Source organism: Tribolium castaneum, chromosome 8 (genome assembly GCF_031307605.1).
Source record: "Tribolium castaneum strain GA2 chromosome 8, icTriCast1.1, whole genome shotgun sequence".
NCBI lineage: Eukaryota > Metazoa > Arthropoda > Insecta > Coleoptera > Tenebrionidae > Tribolium > Tribolium castaneum.
Window position 1 is genome coordinate 11,390,346 of NC_087401.1, and position 25,658 is coordinate 11,416,003.

At 29.6% G+C, this 25,658-nt stretch overlaps 2 protein-coding genes across 2 annotated transcripts; one reads left to right on the forward strand and one right to left on the reverse strand.

The window, feature by feature from the left end:
* The first annotated feature begins 851 nt into the window (after nucleotides 1–851).
* galene lies at nucleotides 852–25,562 on the forward strand. The gene is made up of 5 exons (XM_008197852.3): nucleotides 852–1,164; nucleotides 1,383–1,629; nucleotides 21,692–21,920; nucleotides 21,974–22,099; nucleotides 24,467–25,562. The coding sequence occupies exons 1-5, from the start codon at nucleotides 970–972 to the stop codon at nucleotides 25,407–25,409; spliced, it is 1,740 nt and encodes a 579-aa protein (XP_008196074.1). The 5' UTR covers nucleotides 852–969; the 3' UTR covers nucleotides 25,410–25,562.
* Nucleotides 9,859–14,225, reverse strand: LOC103313770 (hypothetical protein). The gene is made up of 4 exons (XM_008197874.3): nucleotides 14,045–14,225; nucleotides 10,773–10,878; nucleotides 10,628–10,720; nucleotides 9,859–10,571 (listed from the first exon to the last, which is right to left on the reverse strand). The coding sequence occupies exons 1-4, from the start codon at nucleotides 14,058–14,060 to the stop codon at nucleotides 10,040–10,042; spliced, it is 747 nt and encodes a 248-aa protein (XP_008196096.1). The 5' UTR covers nucleotides 14,061–14,225; the 3' UTR covers nucleotides 9,859–10,039.
* Nucleotides 25,563–25,658: the final 96 nt, after the last annotated feature.

A 25,658-nucleotide genomic window follows, 5' to 3' on the forward strand; every position in this document is an offset into this window, starting at 1 on the left:
AAGAATGCCAACGGACAATATATTACTATTTTGGCTATAAATAAAAATTTATTTCTTAATATTTCGAAGTGAAAGTTTGAAACTGCACAAAAAAAGATAGATCTTTTGCTTAATAATGCCACAGACATTTTTTATTTTATTTCTTGAAGATAATAAAGTAAAACCTCTCAACAACGGACACCGATGGGAAACTTTTTTTAAGTGTCCGTTGTAGAGAGGTGTCCACTTATGGGAGTTGAGAAATTTTAATGCTCCTACAAGTGTCCGTTGTGAAGAGGTGTCCGCTATTCGGAGGTGTCCATTAAGGGAGGTTTTACTGTACTTTGTTACTGTACTACAACAGTACTATTTTTGTTTTTGTGTAATCTAATTTTTTACGTTTAATGCAATATTATCCTTGAAGGCAAGAATTTTGTTCTTAATTTATCAGTTATCCAGGAGAAATAATCCTTTTTCGTAGTCTATTATTAGTTTTGTCTCCGAAAATTTTATAGAAATGATAGAAGAAGAAAGAAAAAAATATTATAAAGAATATTCGAACCAAAATCGCTGCTAGACCTTGATTCTCTGCTAAATTTTGTAACAAACCAATTATTATTAACTTTGTTATATCTATAATTTTTTTTTGTTTTTGCTCGATATTTCTATATTACTTGACAAGATTTGATACAAATGATCCGATAAATTTTAATACGTTAAATAATACAAAATATTGTTCAAACATGAAGATGAAGAAATTGATCAATTAGTTCTGTTCTTCAATTTTTGCCGGTGGCCTTTTCGGCACGTTCCAAATTCCCATCGGAAGAGGAAAACATTTCATCTATTTTAAAGTTTAGTGGATCCGGCTTGCGCCGCACACATGCACGTGAATCTTATTGTTATAAATAGCTCAGTGTTTGAAGAAAATCAGCCACAAGTTTTCTATTCGATTCCTTCCGCTCAAAACCGTGTAAATTTTGGGCAAAAATGTCGCGTTATAGCCGATCAGACCCCGAGATGTTAGACTACGACAAACCGAGTGTTTGTGCAAGTTTCATGCATTATACATGGAAAACAATAACGTGTCTCCTCTCGCATATAACTTTGGTTTCAATGGTGGTTTCTTATTGTGTCCTGGGAGCTTTCACGTTCGAAGCTCTGGAAGTGCACCACGAAAAGGATGTGAGTATCGTTTTGCGGCATTCTTAACGAAATATTTAGAGCGACAATATCACGTACGAAGGATATTCTATTGAAATTCAAATAACGGCGGATAAATACGCGACGTACGCGGAAGGGCGCATATTTGAAAGGCGAAGGCACGTGGAAAAAATTTCAGGGCACGTGCGCGAGACACTGATCATTTGTTAATCGCACTGTAAGATGGGGCTTTTTTCTAGATTAAGCGCAACATCAGCAAACTTCGCTACAACGTTACCTCGCACTTATGGAATCTAACAACTTCATTAGATGTCCTACGGGAAGATAAATTTAAGGTGGGTGCGGAAACTTACCTGAAGGAATTCGAAGGTGCCATCCTTAAGGCCATGACTAAGGATGGCTGGGATGGCGAGGAGGACCCCAATATCGTCCAGTGGACCAGCACTGGAGCGCTATTCTACTCCATCATAGTCATCACTACAATAGGCAAGGCAAAAAAATTGTTAACTGCTTAATTTTGTGACTTGAATTTAAAAAAAAAACACGAGATTTTATCATTTGTTTGACTGGTAATTTATTGAAAAGTTGGTTTTTAATTACGACTTGATGTCAAACCATTGCTTAAAAATGTACAGTTTCTGTTTATATTATGTTAACTGTTTCATTTCAGTCTCCCTGATTTTAAATAGAATACACATAGTTTCCCAGGACTATCTAATTCATTTAACTTTCTGGTATTAAGTTGGCAAAAATGCACAAATAGAGAATAAAAAAAGCAATATTTTCGGAAGATTGTTTTTTATGCCAGAATATTAATTGGCAATTCAAACAAGGGTCTGATAGACTAGGCTCTCCTGTTTAAAAATTACGTTAAAAGTTATACAGAGTGTTGAAAAATTGGCGCAGCAACTCAGTGCTACGTTGTTGAGAAGCAAGTGTAGATTAAGTCATAATTTAAAAAAACCTGGAGTTACAAACTTGTTTTATTTATTTTTTAATGTTTTTATGTTTCGTACTAAATAATCGTTTCTTAACACAATGATGAATTACTGTGAAATTTCGTTTAAAGGACACTTCCGAATAACGGACATCTCTTTACAACGGACATTTTTGTAGAAACGTAACAAAACCTATATTAAAATTTCTCATTAGAGGACACCTCTCCACAACGGACAATTTAAAATTCTCCATTGGTGTCCGTTGTTGAGAGGTTTTACTGTATTATTTTTTAATTTATTTTTAGTTCTAGGCAGTTTTTTTAATTTAAAAAAACAAAAAATTTATCAAAAAAATAAAATTTCTAGATATGACAACACTTGGGTACAATTGTCTTGGAAACCGTTTAAAAAAAATATTTTTATTGTTATTATCATTTGTTTAAAATTAGTTATTTATTAGTAACTTTAATACATGTTTTTTCGTGTACGTGATAGAAATTGATAACATTGTTTAACTCAAAATAATTACGAAAAGTGAGACTTTTTTTGTTAGCAACACTTTTTTTGTTTCTTCTACATTTTTTTCATTTTTAATTACGACTTGATGTCAAACCATTGCTTGAAAATGTACAATTGAAATAACGCCAGAAATCGCCAGATTTGGTTTTGTTTATATTATGTTAACTGTTCCATTTCAATCTCGCTGATTTTAAATAGAATACACATAGTTTCCCAGGATTATCTAATTCATTTAACTTTCTGGTTAAAGATAGCTGTAACTTTGAATTAAGTTGGCAAAAATGTACAAACGGAGAAAAAAAACAATATTTTCGGAAGATTGTTTTTATGCCAGAATATTAATTGGCAATTCAAACAAGGGTCTGATAGACTACGCTCTCTCGTTTAAAAATTACGCTAAAAGTTATACAGAGTGTTGGAAAATTGGCGCAGCAACTCAGTGCTACGTTATTGAGAAGCAAGTGTAGATTAAGTCATAATTTTAAAAAACCTGGAGTTACAAACTTATTTTATTTATTTTTTAATGTTTTTATGTTTCGTACTAAATAATCGTTCCTTAACACAATGATGAATTGCTGTGAAATCTCCTTTAAAGGACACTTCCGAATAACGGACAGCTCTTTACAACGGATATTTTTGGAGCAACGTAACAAAATCTATATTAAAATTTTCACCTCTCCTTAGTGGACACTCTCCACACCGGACAATTTAAGATTCCTCATCGGTGTCCGTTGTTGAAAGGTTTTACTGTATTATTTTCGAATTTACTATCAGTTCTAGGCAGTTTTTTGAATTTAACAAAACAAAAAATTTATCAAAAAATTAAAATTTGTTGATATGACAACACTTGGGTACAATTGTCTTGGAAACCGTTTAAAAATAATTTATTTTTATTGTTATTATCATTTGTTTCAAATTAGTTATTTATCAGTATCTTTAATACATGTTTTTTCGTGTACGTGATAAAAATTGATAACATTGTTTAACTTAAAATTATTACGAAAAGTGAGACTTTTCTTGTTAGCAACACTTTTTGTATTTCTTCCACATTCTTTTCATTTTTGATTACGACTTGATGTCAAATTATTGCTTGAAAATGTACAATTGAAATAACGCCAGAAATCACCAGATTTGATTTTGTTTATATTATGTTAACTGTTCCATTTCAATCTCGCTGATTTTAAATAGAATACACATAGTTTCCCAGGATTATCTAATTTATTTAACTCTCTGGTGAAAGATAGCTGTAACCTTGAATTAAGTTGGTAAAAATGTACAAATAGAGAAAAAAAACAATATTTTCGGAAGATTGTTTTTATGCCAGAATATTAATTGGCAATTCAAGGGTCTGATAGACTACGCTCTTCCGTTTAAAAATTACGTTAAAAGTTATACAGAGTGTTGGAAAATTGGCGCAGCAACTCAGTGCTACGTTGTTGAGAAGCAAGTGTAGATTAAGTCATAATTTAAAAAAAACCTGGTGTTACAAACTTATTTTATTTATTTTTTAATGATTCTATGTTTCGTACTAAATAATCGTTTTTTAACGCAATGTTGAATTACTGTGAAATCTCCTTTAAGCGACACTTCCGAAAAACGGACAGCTCTTTACAACGGACATTTTTGTGGGAACGTAACAAAATCTATATTAAGATTTTCACCTCTCATTAGTGGTCACTCTCCACAACAGACAATTTAAGATTCTCTATCGGTGTCCGTTGTTGAGAGGTTTTACTGTATTATTTCTGAATTTACTATCAGTCCCAGGCAGTTTTTTGAAAAAACTAAAATTTATCAAAAAATTAAAATTTGTAGGTATAACAACACTTGGGTACAATTGTCTTGGAAACCGTTTAAAAAATAATTTATTTTTATTGTTATTATAATTTCTTTAAAGTTAGTTATTTATCAATAACTTTAATACATATTTTTTCGTGTATGTAATAGAAATTGATAACATTGTTTAACTCAAAATAATTACGAAAAGTGGGACTTTTTTTGTTAGCAACACTTTTTTTTGTTTCTTCCACATTCTTTTCATTTCTATATTTACAAAACTGTTGGTAATTTTTTTCGTATATTGTCTTAGACTTTGTAGGTCCTGACCTGACCTGCTACCAATTGCAAAGTTTCTTCATTATTTTACTATTATTTAGAATATATTAAATTTATTTGATTACTTGGTTGTGATGTTTCTATTTTTAATTTCTAACAATTTTTATTTTTAAAATTATAATTTTCGTGAAGTGCTTGTTTAACGCGTAAGAAAAGTGAGTTTTCTAGTTCGTGAAACTTGATTTACTCGCTACGTTCGTAAATCAATCTGTTTTCACTCACTACAAAACCATGACTTTTCTTTACTTGTTAAACAATCTACTATTTTTTTTTTCTATTTTTACCCTTATACGTTATCTTGGGATTTCCCTAGCATATCTTACTGAGTTAGTGTCCCAATGTTTTAACAACTTTTATGTTTTTTATGTTGTTTCTGCAAATATAAGTATAATTTTTTTGACATTTTTTTTTTTTTTGAATTTCCACAATTATCGATATTAAAATCGATACTCAAACCAGGAAGTATGTCCAGCTGATGAATATTTGATCTGTTATTTGAATATTTGCACTAATTTATTGAGTTTAATTTAAAAAAAAGTTATGGAAGCTTTTTTTTTCTAGCTTAATAAAGTAAAACTTTTAGATCTTACACAAAGATTGCATGGAACAATTAATAAAAAAAATTGCCAATAAGAGAAAAATTACCAAAACAGAAAAAAGCACACCCAACAATATCTACATAAATTAAATTTATGTAATAAAAAAAACTTGAATAAAATTTGTCAGATATTGAAAAGGTCTTCAAATTTTTGCTTTGTAATGTAATTTTTATTTTTTTAAATCTTTTTCAGTAATTATTGTTTTGACCAAAAAATTTCAAATGGTTTAAATAATTTTAGACTAAGTATTTTCCATACGCGTTTTGTAAAAATTTTCTGATTTTGTGCATTTGAATTTTTGTAATATGTTTTTCACAAATAGACTTTTTTACTATTTAATATATAAAAAACAAAGTGTGTTCTAAAAAATGTTTAAGGCCCAGTTTCTGGAAACATATTTAACAGAGAATTAAATTTAAACCTCAGTTAAAAGGATAAACATAGCAACGCCAATCAAATAACTGATCATGTGACCAATTTGAACAAATGTGATTGGTCCATTCGCGTTGTTAACTTTTAATAAGGAATTAAATGTTTAAACCGGTTCTAATAAAATAAACAAAAAAAAAAGAAAAAAAATTTGTACACTTTAAGGAATATTTCAAATTTGCTATAAAAACTGCATATCATTAGAAAGCTTATAAAAATGCTATCGGTACGTGTGAAGAAATACATGGTGTTCCATTTAAAAAAAATAGTTATTTGGCACACCCTGTTCATACACCCGCTAAGGAACGTATCTAGGTAATAGAGATAGAGATAAGGAGCAGTAAAAAATGTCCCATTTTCCATTTTCCTCAATTATTTCGTGCTTTATGGGTGTCATATCTCAGCCGCAAATAAAGTTTACTGTTCGTCCTTATTATCCTAAAATTTTATGCCGCCTCCTTTATTTCATCTAATTAAAAAGCCTCTCATATCTCACATTCCCGGCACTTATCTCCCGAAAGTGGGTCTAATAAAAGTAAGTCACTCGAGTATTCCTCGGTCCAATTAAATTTTCATTTTCACTTGCCTCCAATAAAGGCGTAGATACACGCCATCTTACACCGTAATTATAATCGCGACAATCTAATCTCTTATTGGATAGACCATTCCGGACAATTAATTCGTCTTTGAGCAAATCGAGTCAGACTGGAGACAATTATTACCAAATAGGGCAAACACGTGATTCGTAATTTCTATCAAGGTGTTATTGTTGTACAAAAGGACTACACCTTCGCTAAGTTTAGAGACAAACAAAGAAAATGCAGCGCACTGCTAGTTCCACAATTAAATAGTTCCCAACTTCGCGAATTAATCCCGAGAGATTGCGCCAACAAGATTCTCCTAGCGTAAAAGAGACGGCAATCGTCAGCGTTACCTCTTCAGGCAATCCATTTATAATTGAAAAACTTCCATGAACTTGGATAATAACACAATAATGACAGCGAGAATGAGAAAGGGCTCATCAACAAAATCGACAGGAAAAAGTTGGAGCAAGAAAAGCCAGAACTTGGAAACCTTCTTTGTTTTTAATTAAACCTAAGGAAAATACTTATTTCGGAAAAATTTAGTTGTTTAAGCATTTTCAAGTGTCTGTCCACATCCTTGATAAAATATCTTTTTTTTTCTTTTTTTGTAAAATCTAAATTAGTACATAAATATTTTCCGTAACTATTTGGTTCATTTTAAACAGTTTTTGCTAGAATTAGATTAATTTTTTTTTATAACAATTCTTAAAAAATTTATCAGAAATCACAGTTTATCTAGACAATATTTTTTTTAATTTTTAGAAAAAAGAATATTTTTTCAATTTTTAATTAATTAATTTTAATAATAAAGAAAGGTAAAAAAAATTGAAAAAATTTTCATGAGTAAAGAACCGCATCAAGTATTTAATACCACATGCTAATTTTTGTGCGACTATTAGTTTTTTGAGATAGGTATAGTAAAAAATACTTCGAGCAGACTGACCCTCTTTATTGGTATTATTTTTTAATTAGTATTTGAGAGTTAGTTTTATGTAAAAACCTTAATTACATGCTAATACGTTTTATTTTTAAAAGTGGACAATTATATTTTTACTTAGAATGTCATAAAATAGCTTTTAAAGCCGATTTGAGGTTTAGTGTTTTCTGAAATCTCAAACTGACGAAATCTGATTCTCTTGATTTTATTTATACATTTATCGTATTTTTTTTTATTTTTGAAATAAGTACAAATAGAGAAAAAAAAGCAAAATTTTCGGAAGATTGTTTTTTATGCCAGAATATTAATTGGCAGTTCAAACAAGGGTCTGATAGACTACACTCTCCCGTTTAAAAATTACGTTAAAAGTTATACAGAGTGTTGAAAAATTGGCGCAGCTACGTTGTTGAGAAGCAAGTGTAGATTAAGTCATAATTTTAAAAAATCTGAAGTTACAAACTTATTTTATTTATTTTTTAATGTTTTTATGTTTCGTTTTAAATAATCGTTTCTTAACACAATGATGAATTACTGTGGAATCTCCTTTAAAGGACACCTCCGAATAACGGACAGCTCTTTACAACGGACATTTTTGTAGGAACGTAACAAAACCTATATTACAATTTCCACCTCCCATTAGTGGACACTCTCCACAGCGGACAATTTAAGATTCCCCATCGGTGTCCGTTGTTGAGAGGTTTTACTGTATTATTTTTAAATTTACTATCAGTTCTAAGCAGTTTTTTGAATTTAATAAAACAAAAAATTTATCAAAAAATTAAAATTTGTAGATATGACAACACTTGGGTACAATTGTCTTGGAAACCGTTTAAAAAATAATTTATTTTTATTGTTATTATCATTTGTTTAAAATTTGTTATTTATCACTAACTTTAATACATATTTTTTCGTGTACGTAATAGAAATTGGTAACATTGTTTAACTCAAAATAATTACGAAAAGTGGGACTTTTCTTGATAGCAACACTTTTTTTATTTTATTCACATTCTTTTCATTTCTCTATTTACAAAACTGTTGGTAATTTTTTTCGTATTTTGCCTTAGACTTTGTAGGTAGTAGTAGGTAAGCAGTAATTTTTTCCGTGGTAACTATTTAGTTCATTTTAAAGTTTTTGCTTGAACTGGATTAAAAATTTTATAACAATTCTTAAAAAAATTATCAGAAATCACAGTTTATCTAGAAATAATAAAGGAAGGTAGAAAAATTTTGAAAAAATTCTCATGAGTAAAGAAACGCATCAAGTATTTAATACCGCATGCTAATTTTTGTGCGACTATTAGTTTTTTGAGATAGGTATATTAAAAAATACTTCGAGCAGACTCACCCTCTTTATTGGTATTATTTTTTAATGAGTATTTGAGAGTTAATTTTATGTAAAAACCTTAATTACATGCTAATACGTTTTATTTTTAAAAGTGGACAATTATATTTTTACTTAGAATGTCATAAAATAGCTTTTAAAGCCGATTTGTTTAGTGTTTTCTGAAATCTCAAACTGACAAAATCAGATTTTCTTGATTTTATTTGTACATTTTACGTATTTTTTATTTTTAAAATAAGTTCGTCTTTCATAATGTAAAACATTACAGTTATTGCAAAGTTTTGATGAAATTTAATAATACACCAGAATAACGCAATTAAGAAAATGATTTTTTAGACTTCTGAAAATGTTAGAACCAGTAAAATATTCCTTATGCAGATTTAAACTTAATACTAATTAACTGGAACACCATGTATTTCTTTACACATATCGATAGCAATTTTATAAGCTTTCTAATGATATGCGATTTTTATAGCAAATTTGAAATATTTCTTAAAGTGTACAGATTTTTTTTTTATTTACTTTATTATTATTTCTTGATGTGCAAAATTCATTTATGTATCAAGTATTAATTAGAATACTAATAAATTACTATTTGACTTATCAGGTTCTAGGATAACAAATTATCTTGTAATAAAATCATTTTTTTGAAAAATTTTGAAAAATATTTGAAATTTGCTGTCGTTAGAAAGCTTATCAAAAATGCTATCGATCTATGAATACGGTGTTCCATTTGAAAAAAAGTAAAAGTCGACTATTTTCTAAAACTACAAGATATTCTGAATTTTTCTTTTGCAAATTTGCCAGAAAATATTTATAGGCGACTTTGTAGTGATTTTTCGAAAATTGGTGTTTTTTTATAACGAAAAGTTGAATAATTCCAAAACGAAAAAAGATAGACCCATAATAGTTTATAGAAAGTTACATTATTTTTTGCGTAGAATCCAATTATGCAAAAATATATAGGCTGTTCCATACAAAAAAAATTAACTTTGGTTCACCACCCTGTATACAATAAAAATATTTTTAGTTTGTGAACTTTGGTCATTTTTCCTTGAATTACCCTAATGTCTTGATTTATTTAAAGTTGGATTCAAATTGTAAACAAAAGAGCTTATTACAAAAGATTTCTTATAGGGCAGATTATAAGCACAGTCGGCTGTGAACGTTGATTGAAGTTTTTTTTTCGAACCTTTTCGAACATTTATACTTATTTTTTTATTATTTCAGTGGTGCTAAAAAACTATTAAAATTTTTGTGTAATTGTATATATTTTTTATTTAATATTTTGAAACAATGATTAACAATTTGTTAAATTATTGCTAGAATAAATAAAAACAATAGTTACGAGTGATAAGCGTTAAAACAGTAATTAAAATTATTTTGGTTTGGTTTGTAACATAAGCAGTCTTCTAGTTTCCTCCCTTCAACCCTCAATTTGCACTTTTCCCGGCTCTTCTCAGTCCATAGCCCCCTCCAACCCCAGGTCTGCCCCCTGCAGGTCTATCAAACGGTCCCCCAGGTCCAATCAAAATCCCATTTTCTGGCGAATGCACCGGTCGATTACTTATAGGTCCGTACTCAACCCTTTCACCCCCTAACCCAAACCCACCCCCTGGTCTCGGCCTGTTAAACCCCCCAGGTCTGGGCACATCAACCGGCCCTCCAGGGCCCACCAAAACGCCATTTTCGGCGGAATATTGGGGCCTGCTGGGCAAAGGGCCGCCAACTTGATCGGATTTTTTCGTAGAGTAGCAACAATATTGTTTGCCGACGTCGCAATGCCCGTATGAAATGCCAGGGGAATTACAGTTGAATTTTTCGGTGCATTTGCACTTGTCGAAGTTTTTGTAAGGGCCTTCTTTGACCCAGGAGGGCACAGGGCCGGTTAAAACGCCCGTTTCGGGGGAGTAGGGGTGGCCTTGGCCGTAGGTGCCGCCAATTTGGCCGTAAACGCCCCCGGGGCTGCAAATAATAAGGGTTAAAGTTTAGGGATTTTGTGGGATGAGGGGTGGTATTACCGGTTGGTAGGCCTGTACTGGATGTGGGGCCGTTCGTAGTAGTTTTCCGACGGTCGGAACTGTTGAGGTTCATACACTTCGTAACGTCCTTCTCTGGGAAATTATTTTTTATTTTTTTATGTTGGTAGGAGTGTGGTTAAAATACCTGTCAAAATTTACACGACCGCTGGTTTGGTCGCGTCTGTTGTCGCCCCAAACCCATTTTTTATCGTCTTTGGCTAATGATAGTGCACATAGTGCGATAAGAGGGACTGAAAAATTAATTGTCGTTATTTCGAGTGTAAATGCCGCTTTTTGTTCAAATTTTAACTGTGTTAAGTTTTACGGTTACGTCCATGGTTACCTGAGATGTAAGCGAGGCTTTAAATAATTGAAACTTTTGAGTCAAAGAGATTTATACGCAAAATCGTCAAGAATATTAAATAAATAATTTATTTCTTCATTACAATACAGGTAGATCCAGGAAGGTACTAGTCTGTAAAGGGTGTTTTACACTTAGTAACTTGGAAGCGGGATTTAGGTGGTTGTAGCCACAAGCTGTAAAGGTTGATTTACATGAATTTTTCATTGAAAAGTTTGCACATTTTTTGTTTCTGGCGTCTTTATTTTCGTCATGGTTTCCAAAATTTAATTTTAATAAAAGTAAATTATATTCTATCTTAAAGTTTGACAGAGTTTTTTTATTTTTAGGATAGGTTACGTAACAATATTTACTATATACCTTGTCAAAAAGTTTCTTAAAGAATTTTATACCAAAAATTGTACGAGTTATCGAATATTAAATATAATTTATATGTAATTTAGAAAATGTGGCTCATAAAGCTTGTTTTACGAAGTGAATTGTTAAAGGACATTTTAGATCTTAAATCTTATCATTTGTTATTTTACACAACTTTATTTTCGAAAAAAAAATGCTTATTTAGGTTAATTAACGTTACGTTATTAGGATATACAGTAGCCATCCCAGAGATAACGTGGATTCTAAAGACTGTTTTACAGAAATAAAGTTTAGTTTTTTGGTATTTAACTGTATTTAAGCTATCTTTTTATCTAAGGTACCGTTTCCACGTTAAAAATGCAATTACTATACATTAATTTACAATTGTAAAAAGTATGTTAGTATCAAAGTTAAAAATTAATACTTTTTACTTTTACAGTTACGTTTACGATTACGCCATTACGTTGGTTACGTTGCAGAATTTGCAATTACAACGTTAATTATAACTGTAAAAACTGATGTTTATTATTAAAGTAGCGTTTATGTTGAAACATTTGTCCCAAAGGGAATTCTACGCAAAACCGCTTAGGAGCTATTAACTTGTAAAGGTTATTTTACACTAGTCTTTAGGTGTCTTTGGGTTCTTAGTAGTCATAAACCCTCTAAACGTTATTTCTTCTGCTGCCTTTAATTTCAAAAATTATTCTAAATTTTTAATAAAAACTTTATATTCTAGCTAAGTTATAGTTTGATATAGCCTTGGACATATCTTTATTTTCAGTTACGGTTACGACTTAACATGCGATTTTTTAGACATCCCTGTAAATCTGTCTTTAGACAATTACATAATTAAAGAGTAAAACATGTCCACAGATTTTCTTCGTAATGTATTTTTTAAAGTATTGTTCTTAAGGTTTGTTCTACGCAGTGAAATAATTGTTAAAGTACATTTTACATTGTAAATATTATTATTTGTTGTTCCTGCAGAAATTTATAAAAAAAAATTCTAAAGATATTTCACACCTTACTTTGTAATAATATAGCTCCATTAAATTTTAATTCTTTGTTAAAAGTTAATAACGCGAATAGACCATTCAAATTGCTTCGATTAGGCCACGTGATCAGTTAATTACGCATTTAATTGCGGATTAAATTAATGACGCTTTTATAAACCGGTCTTTAGAACCGGTTTACAGAAAGCCAAATTAATATTTAATTCAAATTAAGTTGCATTTAAAATGCATTGACAAATGTCAAGTTAATCTCGAATTAAAATTTAATTGCAATTTAAATGTTCTGTAAACCGGCTCTTTGGATTTCAGGAATGTTTTAAAGTTAAAACAACTTTTTTATCACTATTAAAGGGGCATTTTAACTTTTATTCAATGTTTTGGCCACGTGATCAGTTAATCACACATTTAATTGCGGATTAAATTAATGATGCTTCTATAAACCGGTCTTTAGGGTCGGTTTACAGAAAGCCAAATTAATATTTAATCCAGAATTAAATTAATTCGAATTAAGTTGCCATTTAAAGTGCATTGACAAATGTCAAGTTAATCTCGAATTAAAATTTGATTGCAATTTAAATGTTCTGTAAACCGGCTCTTTAGATTTCAGGAATGTTTTAAAGTTAAAACAACTTTTTTATCATTATTAAAGGGGCATTTTAACTTTTATTTAATGTTCTTTAACATTAATTTGGAGTATTTAAAGATGGTTTTACACTTTGGTGTAATTTATATTCAACTTTAACAGTACTTTTACTTTAATCTTTAATCTTTAGGTGTCACACATCGTTTACGCATGACAACGTAATCGTTCAGTTATTTAATTTATATCTTTTAAGTTTTGCCCAAAATTAAGTCAGTGAATAATTTAATACGGGTGTTACCCCAAAAATTGCTATTTGTTTTTTAATGAAGCTGATGACATTTCCATTTCAAACATTTGTATGAAAAAAAATCGGTAGATTAATGGAGTATTTATTTTTCAATACTAATTGGTTTCTTTATCGTTTTGATTGGGATATTTTTCACCTTTGATAATTAACAGCTTAAAAATTGTAAGCGCGATGTTTAATTTAATCGGATTTGTCATAATTATACTAATTACAGTAAAGTTAGAGAGATTCAGATAAAATTCCCCTTTTTGTATTTACGTGAAGTATTAAAATAAATATTCAATAATGAAAATAAGGAACTTAAATTTTATTTTCTATTAACGTTCGACTTAAAATGTTCTTGAACCAGTAATGAGAGTGAAAATAGTAAATACTGTTATGCAATTTATTACTTTTAACAAGCACACATAATTTAATTATTTGACATAACTAGATAATCAAAAGAATTTGTTATTGTCTGATGACTTGGTATAATCACATCTTTACAATTTTTTTATTTTACGAAAAATGAATTACAACAAATCGTAGTATTGCAGTAGTATTTGGTAAATTACCGTTTTGCATGTCACAAAAAATTGTGCAACTCTTGAAAATTATTCTTATTTCTTGTCCCTAATGCGGACAATTCTTAATATAGGAAAATTGGGTCAAAAAACCGACAGCCCCCAGCGTGGGCGCCCGAGCACCATGACACATTTTTCAATGATCAATTGAACTGTACCAAAAAACCGTAATTAATCGAACACTTTCCCAAATGGTTACGAAATTGGGAGGAAATCCGTTTTTTGGCACTCACCGAATTTCAGTAACATGGTTTCACTGTTCAGTACTGCACTTTGACACGTCTTACATAATCCAAAACAAAAACACTGCAATCGCTTATATAGTGGCCGTAGAGGGGGTTTCCTCAAACCCCCTCTGTTTGCCTCAAGACAAAGACAGCGAACCGAATTTAATTAAATCGTTAAAAATCTGATCGTGTGAAAGTGCAAGTGATCAGTCGTGGATTTGGTATCATTGCACTGGTGCTCGAAAAATCCTACTTTGCTGACATTGACCGCAATCTGTCATCATCTACGCAAAATGCGGATCGTTATTTGTAGTAAGCGCAAGCCTAGGATTTGATGGAAATGTAAAGAAGTAGTGGTGGATGTGATTTGCCGCTTTGTGGCACCGTACTAACGGAATTCCCATTGTAGTAGGTCTTTGGAATGACCCTGTATGTGGAAAGAATAACAGAGTGGATATTGGGGAATTTTCAATGATTTGTGCAAAATTGGCTATTGTGGGAGCGTGAGGTCAGTCTAGATCTCTGAGTGAAAAATCGGCATTTCTCAGGGTCTTAAAGTACAAAAAATATTTACAAAAGTATAATTTACGATTTTTTTTCCAATTTTTTTTTGTTTATTTAATATCTGATTTTTTTAAAGTTGTTAATCCACATGTACAGCCGTCCAAAATAAATATGTAACTAAAATTTGCCGAATGGTAAATGGTACAGTCACGATCAAAAAAAAGGTTGGTAGGTGGTAGCATCCTTTTTTATCGTGATTGTACACAGTAAAACACAAATTTTTATTTGATTTAAATTAAATTATCATTGCTAGTTAATTAAATTTTTACTATATGCTGGGAGTGCTGTTTAATATGTTTTGTTGCAAAATAAAATAACTGTCAATTTTATTTAATTAACTTTGGCTGCATTTTTTTACCATAGAATTATTTATAAAAACTATCAATTTTAATTGTTGTCAATGTAGCATTTTTATTAAAGATATAGGACCGGTTTATAGAAGCGTCATTAATTTAATCCGCAATTAAATGCGTGATTAAATAGTCACCTAGACTTTTTGTTGTTAACTTTAAAGAACGAATTAAATTTTAACAGAGCTTTTTATAAGCCGGCCTTTTTACCGCAAAAAAATCACATTGCCATCGGCTGCTCAAAAAATATTTAAATCAAAATAATTATTATTTATAAAATCTCATGCTACATACTATAATAAAAGATTTGATCATTTCTATGCATAGTTTATTTCTTAACAATAAATTATTTATTGTGCATAAAACAAGATTAAACAAAAATGTAGTAAAATAGTATTTCAAATTTTAAGTAAAGACGTCAATTCCTTTAATTGTTTTAATAATTATTATTAATCACACATTATATACTATTAACATTTTTGTTTATTATAAATAGCGCCACTAAATTTTAATTTGTTGTTAAAAGTTAACAACGCGAATGAACCAATTATGTTGGTTTAATTTGGTTATGTGATTAGTTAATCATGCATTTAATTGTGGATTAAATTTATGACGCTTTTGTAAATTGGCTTTAAATGTTTAAAAATAATGGTATAATAACCAGAACAAAAATTATCAATGAACGTTAAAGCAATTTATTAATGGAAATACCCTGATTAAAATTGACCATTACTGCAAATAAGGTTAATTGGAAATATTTAAGAACACCTAACACCACAAGAGATATTCTACAATTTTTCTTCAAACTGATAAACATTTATTATTTTTCTTGAAATTCGAATAAAAAAAAAACTTAAGTTCGTTGCAACGTTTGGACTTTTTAAAAGGTAAAAAAAGTATTTTAAATGGTTAAGTTTATATGTCGAATTAGTTTAATTCGAAATTAAATTTTAATCTCGCTTGCTGCAAATCGACTCTTAGAGCCAGTTTACAGAACGTTTTAATCGCATTTAACTTTTAATTCGGGATTAATTTGACGTTTGTTAATGCAATTTAAATGGCAACTTAATTCGAATTAGGTTAATTCTGGATTATATATTAATTTCGCTTTCTGTAAACCGAGCTTTAGAGCCGGATTATAGAACGTTTTAATTGCATTTAACTTTTAATTCGGGATTAATTTGACGTTTGTCTATGCAGTTTGAATGACAACTATTAGTTTCATTCTGGATTAAATTTTAATTTTGCTTTCTGTAAACCGACCCGGAAGACCGGTTTACAGAAGCGTCATTATTTAATCTGCAATTAAATGCGTGATTAACTGATCACGTGATCAAATTCAAGCAATTTGGTTGGTCCATCGGAATTGTTAACTTTTAATAACGAATTAAATTTTATTAAAGTTTTTTATAAACCGGCTCTTAATGTCCTATTATAACAAAAAAAACACAGCAATTTTTATTTTATTTTATTTAATAAATTATTTAAGTAGTTAATTTCTCACAGTATTTTGTGTATGTCATGTTTTATAAGTTGGTAAATTTCAAAAAATCGAATCCATAAAAAATATACTTCTTTTTACAATAAATTACCACTAATTTTTTTGAGAATAAAAAACTATAATTTTAAGCCACTCTTTTGTTTAAAGATTTTTGAACTTAATCGTGTCTTAATTGATTATATTATTTTGTTTTGTTATTTCCGGAAATAATCATTTATTTGTCAACAAAAATATTGTATTTTTTTATTTTTTTTTAATTTTGTTAATTTACATTTAAATAAAGATTTAAACTAAATGAAAAAAAATTCGTGTTTTACCGTCTTCAGCAAATTTTAGTCGCACATTAAAACTTATTTTCTATCAGCTAAATAATAAATTAAATTTAAAAACAAACTAATATCATTTATCAAAAATAATTCTGTCGCAACTAACTTGAAAATTGATTATGGACGCGCTGCGTCATTTTCATTTTGAGCGGCTGTACCATTCAAAATTTTCAAAAATAAAGTTCAAAGTAGTGCCAACTGAAACCGTCATTCTGGATCACTTTATAGTACTTGCAATTAATAAAATTTCCATTAGAAGAAAGCAATAACACAGTTTTTATTTAGTGTAAAACCTTGTAGCCAATAATAATTAATAATCTGGTTAATTTGTGATGTAAGTAATTTAAATAAAAACAGTATTAGCTATAGGTAAACAACTTGTTTGTTTTCCCGTTAGATGCAATAAATCAAAAAAATAAATAATATTGATAATAATGATAAATATTCGTCTCCACATTATGCAAAACCTAATCGACAAATTATCGCAAGTAAAGCCGGGCGAAGTCTGCAAATAGCGAAATGGAAGAACGGAGTTAATTTAAACGACATCATCTCATCTCGCATCCACGGTCGATGAAATAATGGTTCTTAATTCCCAGAAAAATAATTTTCATTGAATTTTAGATCTCAGTTCTGTTTATTCATCATTTTAAACGAGAGCAATAGAGCGGCTTTATCCTTCTCGATTTTGCAGCAAATTATAGCATTACGAAGGATCTCTAAAGTTCAAGTTTGTCAAGACGCAATAAAAATATTTTTATCTCGTTCCAAGCGTGGGCACAATAATTTTTTTCTCTCTTTAATTACAACCAAACCGAGCGTATAAACGAAATTTAGAGTCTTTTAAATACAAAACGCTCATGTAATTATTTCTCCACTCTAAAAATAAATGGGGAATTTTCGGTCAATAACACGAAAACAAATTAAATCGATCGATTAACGAGCGAAAATCACGACCAAATTTACTAGAACGAAATGATAGTGCAAGTGGACCTTCACGTCGTACATTATGGTAATTAATAGGAGTAGCATTGATGTGTAATAATAGGCCCAAGTGACTTTATTAAGACCGTGAAAAATTTTAGAGGTCCTTTGATACAGGAAATTGCGCTGTTACGTCATCAACGGTTTTCATTAAAATCAAAAATTTTAAGTAGCAAGAGATAATGGGATTTAACCTTTTGTTTCGCTTATTTTTTTCAACAATAATTGCGTCTGTAATTATCGGGAAGGTTGGGAACTAAACGAGTTCTCTCGATACTCGAATATTTACATAATTTATGTTTCCGCACCGGAAATGCTCCTCGGAAGATGGTTTTAATATGCAAAACGGGTTATTACCAACAATTATTTTTAAGTACGTTCTGTTTTACAATTACATTTAAATAAACAACAATCGTATTTTTCCAAATATCGGCCTCATTTTGAAACTTTCAAATAATTATCGTTTGTTTTGGGATAAATGAACAAAAAAATAAGAGGCAAAATAAACATAGAAAAAAATAATAGTCATAAAAAATAGAATATGCTTATTTGAAGTTATAAATTATTCAAGTCTAGTTTTTCAATTGTGAATTTTTCTAGCAAGGAACTAAAAATGACCATTCCAAAAATTCTAATGTTTTACATTAAAAAAAAATATTTTTGTAGAAAATTGATTATGGGATTCCCCCGCGTTGTACTTTGATATTTCGTTATCCGTTGGTCTAAATTCTGCAGGTTATTAACAATAATTTTTAAGTACGTACTGTTTTACAATTACACTCAAATTTGAAATACCGAAGTAAACAACAATCGTATTTTTCCAAATATCGGCCTCATTTTGAAACTTTCAAATAATTATCGTTTGTTTTGGAATAAATGAACAAAAAAAACAAGAGACAAAAATAAAACATAGAAAAAAATTAATAGTCATAAAAAATAGAATATGTTTATTTGAACTTATAAGTTATTCAATTCTAGTTTTTTAATTATGAATTTTTCTAGCAAGAAACTAAAAATGACCATTCCAAAAATTCTAATGTTTTACATTAAAAAAAATATTTTTGGAGAAAATTGATTATGAGATTCCCCCGCGTTGTACTTTGATGTTTCGTTATCCGTTGGTCTAAATTCTGCAGGTTATTAACAATAATTTTTAAGTACGTACTGTTTTACAATTACACTCAAATTTGAAATACTGCACTAAACAACAATCGTATTTTTCCAAATATCGGCCTCATTTTAAAACTTTCAAATAATTATCGTTTGTTTTGGGATAAATGAATAAAAAATAAGAGGCAAAATAAAACATAGAAAAAAATAATAGTCATAAAAAATAGAATATGCTTATTTGAACTTATAAATTATTCAAGTCTAGTTCTTCAATTATGAATTTTTCTAGCAAGAAACTAAAAATGACCATTCCAAAAATTCTAATGTTTTACATTAAAAAAATATTTTTGGAGAAAATTGATTATGGGATTCCCCCGAGTTGTACTTTGATATTTCGTTATCCGTTGGTCTAAATTCTGCAGGTTATTAACAATAACTTTTAAGTACGTACTGTTTTGCAATTACACTCAAATTTGAAATACTGCAGTAAACAACAATCGTATTTTTCCAAATATCGGCCTCATTTTGAAACTTTCAAATAATGATCGTCTGTTTTGGAATAAATGAACAAAAAAAACAAGAGACAAAATAAAACATAGAAAAAAAATTAATAGTCATAAAAAATTGAATATGTTTATTTGAACTTATAAATTATTCAATTCTAATTTTTTAATTATGAATTTTTCTAGCAAGAAACTAAAAATGACCATTCCAAAAATTCTAATGTTTTACATTAAAAAAAATATTTTTGGAGAAAATTGATTATGGGATTCCCCCGCGTTGTACTTTGATATTTCGTTATCCGTTGGTCTAAATTCTGCAGGTTATTAACAATAATTTTTAAGTACGTACTGTTTTACAATTACACCCAAATTAGAAATATTGCAGTTAACAACAATCGTATTTTTCCAAATATCGGCCTCATTTTGAAACTTTCAAATAATGATCGTCTGTTTTGGAATAAATGAACAAAAAAAACAAGAGACAAAATAAAACATAGAAAAAAAATTAATAGTCATAAAAAATTGAATATGTTTATTTGAACTTATAAATTATTCAAGTCTAGTTTTTCAATTATGAATTTTTCTAGCAAGAAACTAAAAATGACCATTCCAAAAATTCAAATGTTTTACATTAAAAAAATATTTTTGAAGAAAATTGATTATGGGATTCCCCCGCGTTGTACTTTGATATTTCGTTATCCGTTGGTCTAAATTCTGCAGGTTATTAACAATAATTTTTAAGTACGTACTGTTTTACAATTACACTCAAATTTGAAATACTGAAGTAATCAACAATCGTATTTTTTCAAATATCGGCTTCATTTTGAAACTTTCAAATAATTATCGTTTGTTTTGGAATAAATGAACAAAAAAAACAAGAGACTAAATAAAACATAGAAAAAAAATTAATAGTCATAAAAAATTGAATATGTTTATTTGAACTTATAAATTATTCAATTCTAATTTTTTAATTATGAATTTTTCTAGCAAGAAACTAAAAATGACCATTCCAAAAATTCTAATGTTTTACATTAAAAAAATATTTTTGGAGAAAATTGATTATGGGATTCCCCCGAGTTGTACTTTGATATTTCGTTATCCGTTGGTCTAAATTCTGCAGGTTATTAATAATAATTTTTAAGTACGTACTGTTTTACAATTACACTCAAATTTGAAATTCTGAAGTAAACAACAATCGTATTTTTCCAAATATCGGCCTCATTTTGAAACTTTCAAATAATTATCGTTTGTTTTGGGATAAATGAACAAAAAATAAGAGGCAAAATAAAACATAGAAAAAAATAATAGTCATAAAAAATAGAATATGCTTATTTGAACTTATTAATTATTCAAGTCTAGTTCTTCAATTATGAATTTTTCTAGCAAGAAACTAAAAATGACCATTCCAAAAATTCTAATCTTTTACATTAAAAAAATATTTTTGGAGAAAAATGATTATGGGATTCCCCCGCGTTGTACTTTGATATTTCGTTATCCGTTGGTCTAAATTCTGCAGGTTATTAACAATAATTTTTAAGAACGTACTGTTTTACAATTACACTCAAATTTGAAATACTGCACTAAACAACAATCGTATTTTTCCAAATATCGGTCTCATTTTGAAACTTTCAAATAATTATCGTTTGTTTTGGGATAAATGAACAAAAAATAAGAGGCAAAATAAAACATAGAAAAAAATAATAGTCATAAAAAATAGAATATGCTTATTTGAACTTATAAATTATTCAAGTCTAGTTCTTCAATTATGAATTTTTCTAGCAAGAAACTAAAAATGACCATTTCAAAAATTCTAATCTTTTACATTAAAAAAATATTTTTGGAGAAAAATGATTATGGGATTCCCCCGCGTTGTACTTTGATATTTCGTTATCCGTTGGTCTAAATTCTGCAGGTTATTAACAATAATTTTTAAGTACGTACTGTTTTACAATTACACTCAAATTTGAAATTCTGAAGTAAACAACAATCGTATTTTTCCAAATATCGGCCTCATTTTGAAACTTTCAAATAATTATCGTTTGTTTTGGGATAAATGAACAAAAAAAAAACAAGAGACAAAATAAAACATAAAAAAAATTAATAGTCATAAAAAATAGAATATGTTTATTTGAACTTATAAATTATTCAAGTCTAGTTTTCCAATTATGAATTTTTTTAGCAAGAAACTAAAAATGACCATTCCAAAAATTCTAATGTTGTTTTACATTAAAAAAAAATTTTTGGAGAAAATTATATCTGGGATTCCCCCGCATATTTTTTTGAAATTTCGTTATCCGTTGGTATAAATTCTGCAGGTTATGGTCACATCTCGCCCAAAACCCAGTGGGGCAAAATCGTCACAATTTTCTACGCCATCTTGGGAATCCCCCTAATGCTCCTCTGTCTCTCCAATATTGGTGACATCATGGCCACATCTTTCCGATTTCTCTACTGGCGGGTCTGTTGTTACTTTTGTACCAAAAAACCGAAGAGAAAACGCTCGAAACGTGGAAGTACACGAAGTAGTGCTCGGATGACTCCTGAGTAAAAAAATCAAATCCCCAAACGTATTTTTCGTTAAACTTGGAAATATTTAGGGGTCGTTTTTCACGCTCGAGGAATCCCTCGTTTCGACGATCAATGCGAACATCAACGAAATCGGCCGATAGTGGCTTCGGGCGCTCAGAAATCGGCCATTACTCGCATTCGGATACGGAATTAAGGTAAAGATACGAATAGGTAAGCTTTAGTTATTTTTTATGTAAAATATTGTAAAAGCTAGGTAAAATAAGTGCTAGATTTAGTATTAATGTATTTTGATTAAGATTTGCTAAGAAGTAATAATACCATTTATAAAAAGCTTTAATTACCTAAGTACAGTCGAACAAACTGAAAATGACGCCTCACTAATTCGAGTTTAGTTGCCATTTATTTTCATTAACAAACGTCAAGTTAAATGAAAATGTAAATTTTTTTGCTGAAAAATTTAACAACTATGTAAAGTCAGGAATTTTTTATATTTATTTTTATTCAGCAATGTTTGAAAATTTTAATTCTCACACTACAGTTTGACAAATTTAACATAAACTGATTCAAATCTAATTTGTTTCGTTGTCAAACCTAAAAAACTGTGCGAATTGTTAGTTCATAAGCGTAAATAAGTCTGAATTATTTAATAACAATTGGTTATGAACAAATGCATTTTAAAAATTTTGAAAATAAAAATATGTAACTTATTATTAGCTATTTCAAAATTATAAAAACGCCATTATTTTTTTAAATAAGATTGATAAAATTGTAAAATAGTTATTAGATCTTTCATTGAAACTAACATTTTTAATAGTTATTATTTTTTTGAAGTGCATGAATAATTTATAACAGCTTATTTTGAGAAAATGCGACGTTGTTGTTTTTATAGTTTTGAAATAGGTGTTACATTTTATTAATTATTTCAATATTATTGGTTTAGTTAAAATTAAGCTTGTAATAATGGCAGCCTATTTCGTACAAATTATGTTACTTAATTTAATTTTGGAAAACAGTTTATAAAAAAATATATTAATAATACTTTGTCTTTTTCAATTTCATCTTATTAATGCATAATTTTCTTTGAGATTTTTTGTTTATTATTATTTAAAAAACGTAGACATTTTCATTTAATTTAAAAGTACTACAGTTATCAAAATATAAATTGTGTTGCAGAACTAATAAACTTCAAAAAATGTTGCATTTTTTTCTGATTAAGTTTAAATAAATAATTTTGACCACTTTTTAGCAATTGCAAAACAAATGGAAAACTTAGGACAGGCTTATAGAACGTGCTAATCACAACTAAATTTTAATTCGCGTTTAACTTGACGTTTTTCAATGCAAAATAAATGACAACTTAATTCAAATTAGTTTAATTTTGAATTAAATTTTTATTTTGCTTTATATTGAAACTACATTACGTTTGCAATGCGATAATTTACGGTAAGGGTCAGCATCTACAGCAGAGACTGGTTTGAGACGTCATTTTTACTTTGTTTGACTGTACCTACAGTGGTATATTTACTAATGGGCTAAAAAAGCTATAGCCCAGGAAAGCAAAAATATTTTTATGTTGATTAAAAAAATATTGTTTGGTTAATGAGTTTTTAGGAGTTTTTATTTGTTTCAATTCATATTATGGAATATTATTCATATTATGGATGAGTAATCGTAGAAAAAACCTGAGTAGTACAGAATACAGAAAAATGTCTTTGAAAAAAGTCAGCGACAAGATTATAGGTATTACAGAAAAGTGTAAAAAAAGTGTAAAAATAGCTACGTTTTTTGAAAAACAAAGATTTTAGATTAATACAGATATCTTAGGAAATAAAGGCGACATTTAAAAATCTAATGCATGTTTGATGACATTACACAGAACTTTTTTGAGTTTTTTAATTTAATTTCAGAACTATCTTGCATAAATTGTTACTTGATTGAAATAAATTGATTAAAAAAAATAAGGATATTACTTTAGATATTACTGAAGTGTAGAGAAAATTAACTAATAAAACTAATGAAGCTAAAAGCAGATACATATATACTGATTTGTTTTTATCACATTTCAGTATAAAATATTGATATAAAATTATAATAAAAGTATATTAAAACACCAATATCTTTTACATTTTTGAAAAGAACTGATTTGCATTACAAAAGGGTCAAGAGTTACAAATTTACAAAGTACGATAAAAAATGTCTCTCTCAACAAAAATTATCTTTGTTTCTTTCGGGGTTCGTATTTTTTTCAACTTAACCCAATACAAAAGAAAATACAAGAAAAATAAGTTATGCTTAAACAACAAAAAAATAAATATCATAAACAAAATGTAAACAAAACAAGAAAAAAAAATAAGAATGAAAAAGGAAGGTATAAATAATAGTAAAAAAGAAAAATAATTTATTTTGATTAATATTTTACATTTATGCTTTTTTTAAACGATGGGATGGGCAACCCCAGTGGCGTACTTAGTTAATAGTACACTGTCTTATTTATTATTTTACCTAGCGTTTAATTTTTCATAAAAATTAATTAACTGGTGATTATTTTTATAATCGTGGAGGTACCACGAGGACCCCCGCGACCAGCGCCCCTCCCGCGGCTCCAGCCTGCCCCGCATGCGCCCCTCCCAAACCTCCCGCTTCTCCGACAGCAGCGTCCCCCAAAACCGGCGCAAAACCTCGCAAACGCGCAAAAGCGGCTCTTTGGACCGCCGCAAAGACCACGAAATGATCGAAATGGACCCCATCATCTTAGCCAAAACCCCCATCCTCTGCAACAAATACGTGGTGGACAAGAACGAAATCACCTCCAACAACATCCCGGGGATCACAATGCGCGAGTTGGAAGGCCAGGGGGCGAAGTCCCAATCCCGCAACCCTCAGTACCTTGAGCTACCACGCGCCTCATCCCCGGGATCATCCTCAGAGGGTTCCAGGCGGAGCCCCCGACCTAGGAGGAAGAAGTCCCCAGTGCGCCATAACCCAAGCCCCAAAATGATGACTCCTTTGGGGTACGGGCATAGGAGTAAATATCTGGATGATCCAGACTCCGAGGAGGAGTTTTATGAGGACGAGGATGATTATTATGAGATTGTGAGGACGAGGATTCGTCCGGTGCCCATCTGGTTGTGTGTTTTTCTCGTAGTTAGTTATATTATTGCAGGGGCGTTTTTGTTCAAGTCTTGGGAGAATTGGGAGTTGTTAGATGCGGCTTATTTTTGTTTTATTACTTTGACAACGATTGGGTTTGGGGATTTGGTGCCGGCGAAGGGAGTGACTCATGATACTCTAGGTGATGGGGTTATTGATGATGTTGATGTGAATCGAGCAACGATTAGTATAGCTTTATGTTCGTTGTATTTATTGTTTGGGATTGCACTTTTGGCGATGAGTTTTAATCTCGTTCAGGAGGAAGTTATCGCCAAGGTGAAGCGCGTGGCGAAGACTTTGGGGATTATTAAGAAGGATGAAGAGGATTCGGATTATTCGGAAGATGATGTTTAAAGCAATAAATTGGAGTTTCGTTTAATTTACATTTTTTAATTTAATTTTTTAATTGCCTCTTAAAAATAAAATTTGTATGAGGGAGGTAAGTACCGTATTACATTCTTACATGATTTTGTTCACCAAGTCCTAAAATAAAAAATTAAGAACCAATTGGTGTATTTTTTGAAAATTGTTTATCTGGTTTGTGCCTCCAAACGTTCTTCCCTATAATTTCCGAGAAATAATTTTGAGTTTAGTAAGAACTTC